Source organism: Tenrec ecaudatus, chromosome X (genome assembly GCF_050624435.1).
Source record: "Tenrec ecaudatus isolate mTenEca1 chromosome X, mTenEca1.hap1, whole genome shotgun sequence".
In the NCBI taxonomy this organism is placed as follows: domain Eukaryota; kingdom Metazoa; phylum Chordata; class Mammalia; order Afrosoricida; family Tenrecidae; genus Tenrec; species Tenrec ecaudatus.
This window is the reverse complement of record NC_134548.1, coordinates 84,727,882-84,740,373: the sequence shown is the minus strand read 5'-3', so window position 1 is coordinate 84,740,373 and position 12,492 is coordinate 84,727,882. Positions and strand designations below refer to the sequence as shown.

The following is a 12,492-nucleotide window of genomic DNA, read 5'->3' as shown; positions in this document are numbered from 1 at the left end:
CAAGAGTTCAGAAGGGAGGGAGAGGGAAATGAGCTGATACCAAGGGCTCAAGCATAAATAAAATGTTTTGGAAAGGATGATAGCAACATATGTACAAATGTGCTTGACACTATATATATGTATATGGATTGTGATAAGAGCTGTAAGAGCCCCTAATAAAATTATCTTTTTAAAAAAGAATCCTGATGGTAGAAGAGCTAATCAGTCAGCTGGTAATTAAAAGGTAGGTGATTTAACCTACCCTGCTGATCCACAGTACAAAGACCTAGTCATCTGCTTCTATAAAGATTATAGCCAAGAAAATTCTATGAGGCAATTCTACACTACTGTCACATGGGTTACTATGTGTTTTAATTGACTCAAACAAACCAACAATGCCCACATAAAAAGGCAGAGGCTAATATAAAACATAAAAGTCAGGTGATTTTGAGCAAAAGATGCTTGGAATGTTGGGACTAGGACAAAACCAAGCGAAAAGAATCCAAAGTAGGATACAGAAAAATGACAATACTAGAGCCTAGAGAAAGGGGCACAGAGAAGCAACGCATAATTTGAAAAGGAAGTAGAAAAATATCTACTAATAGAGATCCAATCAAGATTTTGCTGAGGCTAATCTTATGCTTAAAAGAAGAAAACTTGGTAAGGTTTCTTAGAGAAGAGGTATATTCTAGCCCAGGTGGCGACAAAGCATGGTAGTATGGCAGGAAGAAAGTCAAGGGAGATGGAGGAAAGAGCTAGGAGACAAAGGGCATTTATGGAGGTCTAGACAAAGACATGTACATGCAAATATATATAGGAGGATGGGGAAATAGATCTATGTGTCTATATTTATAGGTTAAGTATTAAGGTGGCGGAAGGACCTTGGGCCTCTACTCAAACACTCCCTCAATGCATGAATACTTTCTTTTATTAAATTGGAACTCTATGATGCTCACTCTCCCGACACAACTGCTGAAGCCAAAGTGGGTGAACAAGTAAATGTGGTGAAGAAAGCTGATGGTGCCCGGCTATCAAAAGAGATAGTGACTGGGGTCTTAAAGACTTGAAGATAAACAAGCGGCCATCTAGCTCAGAAGCAACAAAGTCCACATGGAAGAACACACCAGCCTGTGTGATCGAGTGGTCCCGAAGGGATCAGTTATCAGGCATCAAAGAACAAAAAAATCATATCATTTACTGCACACCTCCATAATACGATCGCTGAAGACAAATGGGTGCATAAGCAAATGTGGTGAAGAAAGCTGATGGTGCCCGGCTATCAAAAGAGATAGTGTCTGGGGTCTTAAAGGCTTGAAGGTGAACAAGTGGCCATCTAGCTCAGAAGCAAAAAAGCCCACATGGAAGAAGCACACCGGCCAGTGCGATCACGAGGTGCCAAAGGGACCAGGTATAAGGCATCATGCAAAAGAAAAAGATATATGTGTGTATATGTATATATGTGTGTGTATGTGTATATATATGTGTGTGTGTGTGTGTATATATATATATATATATATATATATACCATATTGAATGAAGGGGGAAGTGCAGAGTGGAGACCCAAGGCCCAAGTGTCTGCCAATGGAGATCCCCTCATAGAGGGGTTTAGGAGAGGAGATGGGTCAGTCAGGGTGCGAGGTAGTACCGATGAAGAACACAGCTTTCCCCCAGATCCTGGATGCTTCCTTCCCCCAACTACCATGATCCTAATTCTACCTTGCAGGGCTGGATAGGGCAGAGTTTATACACTGGTACATATGAGGGCTGGAGGCACAGGGAATCCAGGGTGGATGATACCTTCAGGACCAAGGGTGTGAGGGGCGATGCTGGGAAAGTGGAGGGTGAGTGGGTTGGAAAGGGGGAACTGATTACAAGGCTCCACATGTGACCTCCTCTCCCTGGGAGAGGGACGGCAGAGAAGGAGGGGAAGGGAGACTCCGGATAGAGCAAGATACGACAAAATAACGATGTATAAATTACCAAGGGCACATGTGGGAGGGGGGAGCGGGAAGGGAGGGGAAAAAAAGAGGACCTGATGCAAAGGGCTTAAGTGGAGAGCAAATGCTTAGAGAATGATTGGGGCAGGAAAAATACGGATGTGCTTTATACAATTGATGCATGTATATGTATGGATTGTGATAAGAGTTGTATGAGTCACTAATAAAATGTAAAAAAAGAAAAGAGGAGAAAAAAATGATTAGGGCAAAGACTGTACAGATGTGCTTTATACAACTGATGTATATATATATATGTATGGACCATGATAAGAGTTGTATGAGCCCCTAATAAATTGTTTAAAATAAATAAAATGAAAACAAAAAAATTTTTAAAAGATCGAAGGGAGATCAAATGATAAGATGTTCCATTAAAAAAAAAAAGAAAACTTATCTTTCTCTTTGTTTGGTTTGTTTACTGGTACTTTCTAGCTCCTGCTACAATTTTATTGTTTTTAGCAATATTTTATTGTGATTTAGGTAGCATTTTACATTTCAGATCATCAATTTTACATCCAAGTCTAAATTAAACTATTTATGAAACTGCCCAATATCTTATCCAAACATCCTTCTTTGATTTCCTTTTTCTCTTTTGTGGTAAAGGAAATTTATCCCAGTTACTATCTGTCAACTTTTCATCTTCCTTCCCTTGCCCTATGCACCGCCCCTTACTAACCTCCAAAGTCACTTCCTTTTGGTATAAAAGTCTTTGTCTTGTTTTTTTCCTTCATAACAGTAGTCTCATGTATTGTTTGACCTTTATTGATTGACTACTTTTACTTAGAGCAGTATTCTCCAGGTCCATTCATGCATTGAGGTGCTTCATGCTTTCTTCATTGTATTTTAGCAATGCATAGTGTTCCATAGTGTGTATGTACCAACGTTTCTTTATCTATTCTTCTACTAATAAAAAGTAGGTTGTTTCCATCTTCTTGCTATCGTGAACAGTGCTGAAATGAACATGGGTGTGCATATATCTGTTTTGCTGATTTTTACTTCTTTAGAATTTATACTCAACATAGGAACTGCTAATTAGAAACCGCTAATGATTGGACATTGGAATGTGATCAGTATAATTCTAGAAAAATTAGAAGTCATCACAAATGAAATGGAATGCACAAAGATCAATATCCTAGGCATTAGTGCATTGAAATGGACTGGTCCTGGCCATGTTGAATCAGAAAAACATGATTTAGTATGCCTAGAATAACACAATCAAGAAAAATGGTGTGACATTCACTGTCAAAAAGGACACTGCAGAATCCATCGTGAAGTACAATGCTGCCTATGATAGGATTATATCTACATTTAGATTTATATTTAAATTTTTGATCCATCTTGAATTCATTTTTGTATATGGGGTGAGGAACGGGTCTTGTTTCATTCTTTTGCAGATGGAGATCCAATTTTGGAATAATCAAATACCCCTCAGATTTGCTTGAGAATCAAAAGTGACTAGTTAAACAGAAGGTACTTGTATAAACTAACTAGATCATTAACACCAGGCCATGAGACTGCCAGAACATGAATGAAAATACATTAATAAAGCTACTTTTCCCCATTACATGCTAATTTAAGTAACAACATAAACTATGAATATATGTAAAAATTGCTTTAAAACATAGAAACCTTTACTAAACAAAAGTGTCAAAACATGAAGCTATGGTTTCTTAGTACATCCTCTATCCAGGTCTATATATTTCTTGGGATGGTGTTTCCATCTGGCATAGTGGGTTCTGTGTTGGGCTCTAAATCAGCAGGTGTCCCATGGGGGAAAAATGAGACTTGCTACTCCCGTGAAGATGTACAGTCTCCGAAAACCACAAAGGTAGTTCCACTCTGTCCTGTAAGGTCACTCAGTCAATCAATGGCTATGAGTAAGAACCTTCCCCCAAAGAATTTTGCAGTCCTCAAAAACAGCATCCTTTAGGAACTCAAAGCATATTCCTCTTAAATATTCTTTGAGTTTGGGGGAACAAAAAGAAGTCTGAAGGGGCAAAATCAGGGATGTAAGGTGGGTGGAGTAAGGTTTTCCAATGACATTCTCATAGGACAGTCCTTGATGCCTTCAAAAAGTGAGCGGTGCATGGTCATAATGCACAAAAATTCCTCATTGCAATTTTCCGGGACATTTTCTCACTAATGCAGTTTTCCATGTCCTTAAAATGTATTCCTTATCAGGTCTCCCTGTGTTTTGTGTCCTTTAAGAAAATCAAGATTCACTCCCTCAATGCATGAATACTTTCTTCTATTAAATTGGCATTCTATGATGCTCACCCTCCTGACACAACTGCTGAAGACAAAGCCGGTGAATAAGCAAATATGGTGAAGAGAGCTGATGGTGCCCAGCTATCAAAAGAGATAGCGTCTGGGGTCTTAAAGGCTTGAAGATAAACAAGCAGCCATCTAGCTCAGAAGCAACAAAGCCCACATGGAAGAACACACCAGCCTGTGTGATCACATGGTTCCGAAGGGATCAGTTATCAGGCATCAAAGAACAAAAAAATCATATCATTGGGTGCAAACCTCCATGATGCGATCGTTGAGGACAAACGGGTGCATAAGCAAATGTGGTTAAGAAAGCTGATGGTGCCCAGCTATCAAAAGAGGTAGTGTCTGGGGTCTTAAAGGCTTGAGGGTGAACAAGCGGCCATCTAGCTCAGAAGCAACAAAGCCCACATGGAAGAAGCACACCAGCCTGTGCGATCACGAGGTGTCAAAGGGATCAGGTATAAGGCATCATCATAAAAAAAAACTTACCATAGTGAATGAAGGAGGAAGAGCAGAGTGGAGACCCAAAGCCCATTTGTCGGCCAATGGAGATTCCCTCACAGAGGGGCCTAGAGAAGGAGATGAGTCAGTCAGGGTGTGACGTAGCACTGACTTAGAATACAGCTTTCCTCCAGTTCCTAAATGCTTCCTTCCCCCCTCCCCCACTACCATCATCCGAATTCTACCTTGCAAGCCTGGATAGAGCAGAGGTTGTACACTGTTGCAGATAGGAGCTGGACGCACAGGGAATCCAGGGTGGATGATACCTTCAGAACCAGGGGTATGAGGGGCGATACTGGGAGGGTAGAGGGTGAGTGGGTTGGAAAGGGGGAACCGTTTACAAGGATCTACATGTGACCTCCTCCCTGAGGAACGGACAACAGAAAAGGGGGTGAAGGGAGACGCCAGATAGGGCAAGATATGACAAAATAATAATTTATAAATTATCAAGGGCTCGTGAGGAAGGGAGGGGAAAAAAGGGGCTTGATGCAAAGGGCTTAAGTGGAGAGCAAAAGCTTTGAAAATGGTTAGGGCAAAGAATGTACGGATGTGCTTTATACAATTGATGTATGTATATGTATGGATTGTGATAAGAGTTGTATGAGTCCCTAATAAAATGTTAAAAAATTAAAATTAAAAAAAAGAAAATCAAGATTATTGCTTTGGAATTTAAAAAAATCAGTCACCATAACCTTCTGAGCTGAACTGTCCGCCTTGAGTTGAACTGATCCAGCAGACACCTTAGAAGCTACTGTTTTGGTTGGACCTTTTTTTTTTTCAAAGTGACTAAATTAGAATAAGGTAAATGTATAACTGAAAGAACTGGTCTTCCGTCATCCACTAATTGCAGATGCATGTTTAAACACATTTTATTTGCAATAAACACTGTACATATGAAATGGAATCCTAGAAACAATACTTTTTGAATTACTTTCATATGTACTTCCTCAGTCTTAAAAATTCAGTTATGATATTTTTTCAAACTTACATTAAATTGGACTTTTCATATTAAATCTTAGAATTACATCTCACTGTTACTACTCTATTATATACAAGTATACAACAATTTAACTGATTTAGCAAATATTATGTATACATTTTGAGTTCTAGATGTCTTAAAATTAACCATAAAGTAAGGAATGTCTTTTGTAACTTCCTATTACATTTAGTAAAATAACTAAAAAAATTGAATGAGAGCATATATACACTTGTATGGTGGGGGGAGGGGAATGGCTTCTAGGATCACAGTATCAAAGAAATATATTTTACATACAACTATTAGTAATGGAGACTCTGAAAACAATAGCATTCAATAACACAGAGGGAAATAATTTCTAGTTATTAAAGCTTATTTGCATCACTCCCTCAAACACAAACGGTAATCATCATCAATAATGTCCTATTAAAACAGGAAGAACACTATTGTAATTCAATAGTCATTTCTGGTTGGAAACAAAACCTACAAAAGTTGAGTATAAAACATGGTGCATTATTAAGTGTGATTGCTCAAAACCACTTCTTAAAGCTGATTACAGAAACTAAAACATTATTTTTTTAATTCTTCTAAAACAATTATCCTCATAAATTGGGAAAGGTTTCTGGATTTTTTTTAAGTTTCCATAGGGTAAAATTCAACTATGTTTTGAATGACAGATCTAGTTGGATAATTTTAATAACTTACATAACCATGGAAATATAAATTAAAACCACAATGAATATGATTTACAACCATCAGATAGGTAAAACTGACAAAATCCAATGATTTTACATGTTGGTGAGGATGAGGAACAACAGGATCTGCCTTTGTTTGTTGTTTGGTTTTTGTTGTTATTGTTGTTTTTTATCTGTCTTATACAGCTAGTGAGAGCATAAATTAGTATAATCATTATGGAAACTACTTGGCAAAAAATGGTAGAGTTGAAAATAAGTATATACTAGAATTCAACATTTTCACTCCAATGCATATACCCCAGAAAGTCTCACAGAAATGCACAAAGAAACATGAACAAGAATACTCATTGTAATACTATTCCTAATAAGCTAAAATGTTGAAAATACCTAGATGTCCATTAACAGGAAAATAAATTGATTATGGTTATGTATGAATAGTGAACATGACACAACAGCGATAATAAATGTACTAGTGCAGTGGTTCTCATTGGAGGGAGAGGTAACATCAACTTGGAAATTTCTGCAGACATTTTTGGTTATCACAACTGGGGAAAGGGCTGCTACTTACATCTAGTTAGTGGAGGCCAGGCTTCCTGCTAAACACCCTACAATGCACAAGAAACCCCCTAAAACAAAGACTTATCAAGCCCCAAATATCAAAATAAGAAAGGCTGAGAAACCCTGAACCACGTAACAATGTGCATAAACCTCAAAAACACAAGTTAAGCTCCATAAAAACACAAAGTTTAAAAATAATACTATACATTGTTATAGATAGGAGCTCGCAACACAGGGAATCCGAAGCAGATAAACCCCACAGGACCAAGAATGAGAATAGAGATACTAAGAGGGTAAGGGGAGGATGGGGGAGAAAAGGGTAACCAATCACAATGATCTACATATAACCCCTTCCTAGGGGGATGGACAATAGAAAAGTGGGTGAAGGGAGAAAGTGGTCAGTGTAAGACATGGGGAAGAATTTTTTTTAATTTAAAATTTTATAAATTATTGGGGGTTCATGAGGGAGAGAGGGGGGAAATGAGGAGCTGATAACAAGGGTTCAAGTGGAAAGAAAATGTTTTGAAAATGACGATAGCAACATATGTACAAATGTGCTTGACACGATGGATAGATGTATGGATTATAAGAGCTATAAGAGGCCCCAATAAAATTATTTTTAAAAATAAAGGGCACAATTAAATGTTTTAAATATATTCGATCTATATTAGAATAGGTTGCCCTCCCTCAAAATAAATAGTACTATACTCAAAAATAATAACACTGTAGGCTGTTCTGTGTGCAGTAGTGTGAGTTAAAATATAAAAGCATGCTTGCAAAACCATACTAAACTCAGGGGGAGCGGGGAGGGAGGGGAAAAAAAGAGGACCTGATGCAAAGGGCTTAATAGGAGAGCAAATGCTTTGAAAATGATGAGGGCAAAGAATGTACAGATGTGCTTTATACAACTGATGTATGTATGGATTGTGATAAGAGTTGTATGAGTCCCCAATAAAATGTTTTTAAAAAGAAAGAAAGAAAAAGAAACAGGGCTTAGGTCAGGGGTGGTGACTTAGCATTGCTGGTAGGGCTGTGTGACCTTTGGGTAAGTCTTTCCCATGAGTCATCTGAACGATCTATCAATCTTTTTTATTCTCCATGCATTGAAAACAACTTTACTTATTTCCAGCTCCAAACTGGAAAAATTCAAAATGCCTTTCAATGGGGAATAAATAAAACTGGTACATCCGTACCATAAATTCCACTGCTAAAAGAAAAACAACATACTAAACTCACTGCCATAGTAACTGGACCGATACATTCCAATTCAGGTGAGTTTGGAGAGAGCAGAATTGGTGCAAATGGGGAAGAGCACAAGAGGAAGGTCAACTATACAGCATATACAAATAAATTTGCTATCGGAGTCTCTATACTACTTTTTTGGCCTACATAATTTCATTATAAAATGTTCCTAAAGAAAAAAAAACTTATTTAAAAGAGAAATAAAGGAGGGAAAAATATAGGGAAATGCAGAAATTAGGACAAAAGTTACCAAAATTGAAATAATCCAAGTGAGACTAATGATATAAATCGATATAAACTCAAACATATAAGTATTCTAAATCATCCAACTATCAAAACAGCTATTTTGTTACACAAATGGGTTTACAACTATGCAAAGTTGAGCTAGCTGACTTCAGATATCTATATATTTCCAAATCAATAAACATTTCTTGCCCATTTACTTTTCTTCAAGAGGGGAAAGTATTAACTTCTCTATTATTGTGTATAATCCATTCCTTTCTTTTAAATAATGTAAGTCATTGACTTGAAAAACAACCTTATTATTTACCCTGTTTTCAAAATACTGAATAATCTCTTTCAGCAGGAATTATCATCAGATCAACAGTGGAATGAAATTCTATACAAAACAGCTGGTAAAAAGGTAGGTGCATGTTTTGAAACACAGTTGGTATTTTCATTTCATTGTTTCTAAAAGATTAGGAAACACTATTTAGCACATATTAGTAAGGTTAAAAATTCAAATCAAAAAAGGCAATATGCTTTACTAGCCTTTTTTTTGGCACCCCATATAAAGGAGCCCTGCTAGCATCATGATTACTTGTTGGGCTGCTAACCACAAGGTCAGCAATTCAAAACTAATTGCTCTGTGGGAGAGAGACAAGGTTTCCTACGCCCATAAAGAGTTACAGTCTCAGAAACTGACAGTGGCAGTTCTACCCTGTCCTACAGGGTCCCTATGAGTTAGAATTGATTTGCAATGGCAGTGAGTTTGGTTTTCAGTTTATATAAATAAGTTGTCCTATGATGACAAAAAAGAGCCCCTGGATGTCAAAAACAGATAAGTATTCAATTGCTAAAGTGTGGTGATTCAAAACCATACAAAGGTGCCTTGGAAGAAACGCCTGGAAATATGCTTCTAAAATATCACTCCCGTGAAACCCCTCTGGAGTGCAGCTCTGCTCTGCAACTCAAATCAGAAGCCGCTTGACAGCAAATGGTTGTTGTGGATATTTTTCTTGTTTGTTTTTTTTTTTGTTTTTTGTTTTTGTTTTTTGTTTTTTAATGACAATAATAAAAGACTTCTGATTATTACAGCATTGAATAGTTTACAAAACTTGAGTCCAGAGTTAAAAATAACCTGAAAAGAATTTACTGAATAAAGCAATGTTTCCAAAAGCATCGAGCAAAATCTGACAAAAGCAGGGGTATGTACTGGGTGAGGAGAAAGCTTGAAAAATACTGATACTCTGGAGTGTTCACAGATGGAAACAGGTTCCCCGAAGTTTTAAAATACTCCTTTAGCTACTATAATGCCTTTCCACCATGGGCTAAGCAACTGCAGCCATGTCCATAACAAGACTAGAGGAAAAAGCATAATGTTTTTAGTATGGGAGAAATCTGGTGATATAACAGATTACAAATTGAGCTGCTAACTACAATGTCAGCAATTTGAACCCAGCAGCTGCTCTGCAGAGAGAAAAATGAAACTTTCTACTCCTGCAAAGATTTTCAGCCTTGGAAGCCCACAGGAGCCATTCTACTCTGTTCTACAGGATCACTATGAGTTTAAAATAGACTCTATAGCAGGGAGTCTTGAGTTTGAAAAGCTTGTCTTGCCTCAGTACAGCCATAGTTGTCATTGTAGGAAGCTACAGGGAACAGGATTCAAGTATTTGACATTTCACATGGCAGCTGATTTTCAAACATAGTATAGGCTAAATATGAATTGGTACAGAAATTTATCTTAGATTCTATGAAGAGGGGTTTGTGGTGCCGATGAATGCTTTTTGGGAAAAAAAATTATCATGGAAAACTATGCATAAGAAAAATACCACTTTAATTTTAAGTGTACAATACAATTTAATAACAATTATATGCACCATACTGTACAACCATGTGTTAGTAGTTGCTCCAACTCATGGCAATCTTACATATAACAGAATACCAGGTCCTATATCATCTTTATGATAGTTTGGAGTACAGACTTCTAATTACCCTTTCATGATGTTCATTTAGAGTATGTAAAACACTTGGGCATCTTCAAACCACCATTTACTCTAAATTGACTTATACATGTTCTAAAATCCTAAAATGTACATCTATTTATTTTCCAATATTTACATGCACAATTAAGGCCTTTTCTTTTCATATGAGCTTTCTGGAACTTCTTTTTTCCTGCATAAATCACAGCCATATTCAATCAGAAAACATTCAAAAGGGTCACCAGACAGACCTGGAACTATTTATAGGCTTTCTCTCCCCCACCCCCCACTTTTTTTCTTTATGTCTAGCTATATAAGATAGGATAAACAATCCCGAGGAGAAAGCAATTGGACCCATGGTTCTGTGGGGACAGAGAGGAGGAGATGGCGGATAGGGAGAGAGAAGCCAACAAACTCAGGAACAAGGGAACAACAAGGGATCTGAAATCAATGGCAAAGAAGGTGAAAAATGCCCGGTGGGGTTTGATCAAGTGTAATGTAGCTGAGAGGAAGTACAGAGAGCCAAGTGAAGGTTGAACATGATAGTAGGATGGTAGGAAAGTAGAAAGGGAATACAGAAAATGACTCGGAGGCAAAAGACCATAATAGAGGTATACAAATAGGCATGTATATATGTGTCATTTTGTAGGACTGTCATGGCTTGCACGTTACTATGATGCTCGAAACTATGTCACCATTATTTCAAATACCATGGTGGACAGGCTTCAGTGGAGCTTCCAGATTAAAATAGACTAAGAAGAAGAAACTTCTGAAAAATTAGCCATTAAAATTTCATGAATAACAGCAGAACACTGTCTGATATAATGCTAGAAAATGAAACACTCAGGTTAGAAGGCACACAAAACATACTGGGGAAGAGCTGCCTCTGTAAAGTGCAGTCAACCTTAATGACATAAATGAGGCAAAGCTTCGTTTGCTGATGTGGCATAACTCAAAATAAAAAGAAACAGATGCAAATATTAATAATTGGAAATGTTTAATTAAATATTATGATGTACAAAACTTGGAAAATTGGACGTTGTCAAAAATGAAATGGAAATAAGAGATGATACCAAGGACTCAATAGAAAGTAAATTGCTTAGAAAATAATGATGGGAACATATTGATACAAATATGCTTCATGCAATTTATGTATGGATTGTTTTAAGAGCTATAAGAGCATGAGGGCAATGAATGTACAAATGTGCTTTACACGATTGATGTATGTATGGATTGTGATAAGAGTTGTATGAGTCCCTAATAAAATGATTAAATAAAAACATGTTTCCTACAAGAAAAAGGCAAAAGGCCCTGCTTAGAACAGGATTTCATTTCCACATGAAGGATGAAGGAGCAGAATATGTAGTTGATTTATAAACCAAACCAGAAGCCAGTGACAGCATTTTGTTATATGGTGTGAATAAAACTTAACAAATTAAAACAAAAAGCTGTAAGAGTCCCCAATAAAATAATCTCTTAATTTAAAATGAAATGCATAAATACCTATAACCTAGGCATTAGTGAGCTTAAATGGACTTTTGAATTACAAAATCATATGGCTTACTACACTAGAAATGGCAGATTGAAGAGGAATGGCATTGTGTTGTCAAAAAGAACATTTCAAGATTTATCTTGAAGTACAATGCTGTCTATAATAGGATGATATCCATATGCCTATAAGGAAAATGAGTTAATATGACTATTATTCAAATTTATAAATCAAATGCTAAAGCCAATGGTGAAGAAATAGAAGAGTTTTATCAACCACTGCAGTTTGCAATTGATGAAGCATGAAATCAAGATGCATTGATAATTAGTGATTATTGTAATGAACAACTTAGAAACAGAGAAGTACTAGCATGACTTTGGTATATGACCCTAGTGATATATCACATGATAGAATTTTATAAGGCCAATTTTATTTATTACAAATACCTTTTGTCCAAAAAATAAACAGGGATTAGAAATGTGGACCTCACTGGAGGAAATACACAGGAATCAAATCAACTACACCCAGGAAAAGAGACTAAGGAGAAGGTCAATATCATTACCCAACACAAGGCCTGGGGCTT

At 36.9% G+C, this 12,492-nt stretch overlaps 1 protein-coding gene across 2 annotated transcripts in view; it reads right to left on the bottom strand.

The window, feature by feature from the left end:
- ATP7A (ATPase copper transporting alpha) overlaps window positions 1–12,492 on the bottom strand; it is a 164,133-nt gene that overhangs the window by 120,843 nt on the left and 30,798 nt on the right. Inside the window, exon 2 of one of the 2 annotated variants that reach the window (XM_075539506.1) lies at window positions 4,734–4,813. The exons of the other annotated variant lie outside the window; for it this stretch is intronic. Coding sequence (XP_075395621.1) covers window positions 4,734–4,736 — 3 coding nt within the window. The 5' untranslated portion in view covers window positions 4,737–4,813. The remainder of the gene's footprint in view (window positions 1–4,733; window positions 4,814–12,492) is intronic. 2 annotated transcript variants of the gene reach the window in all.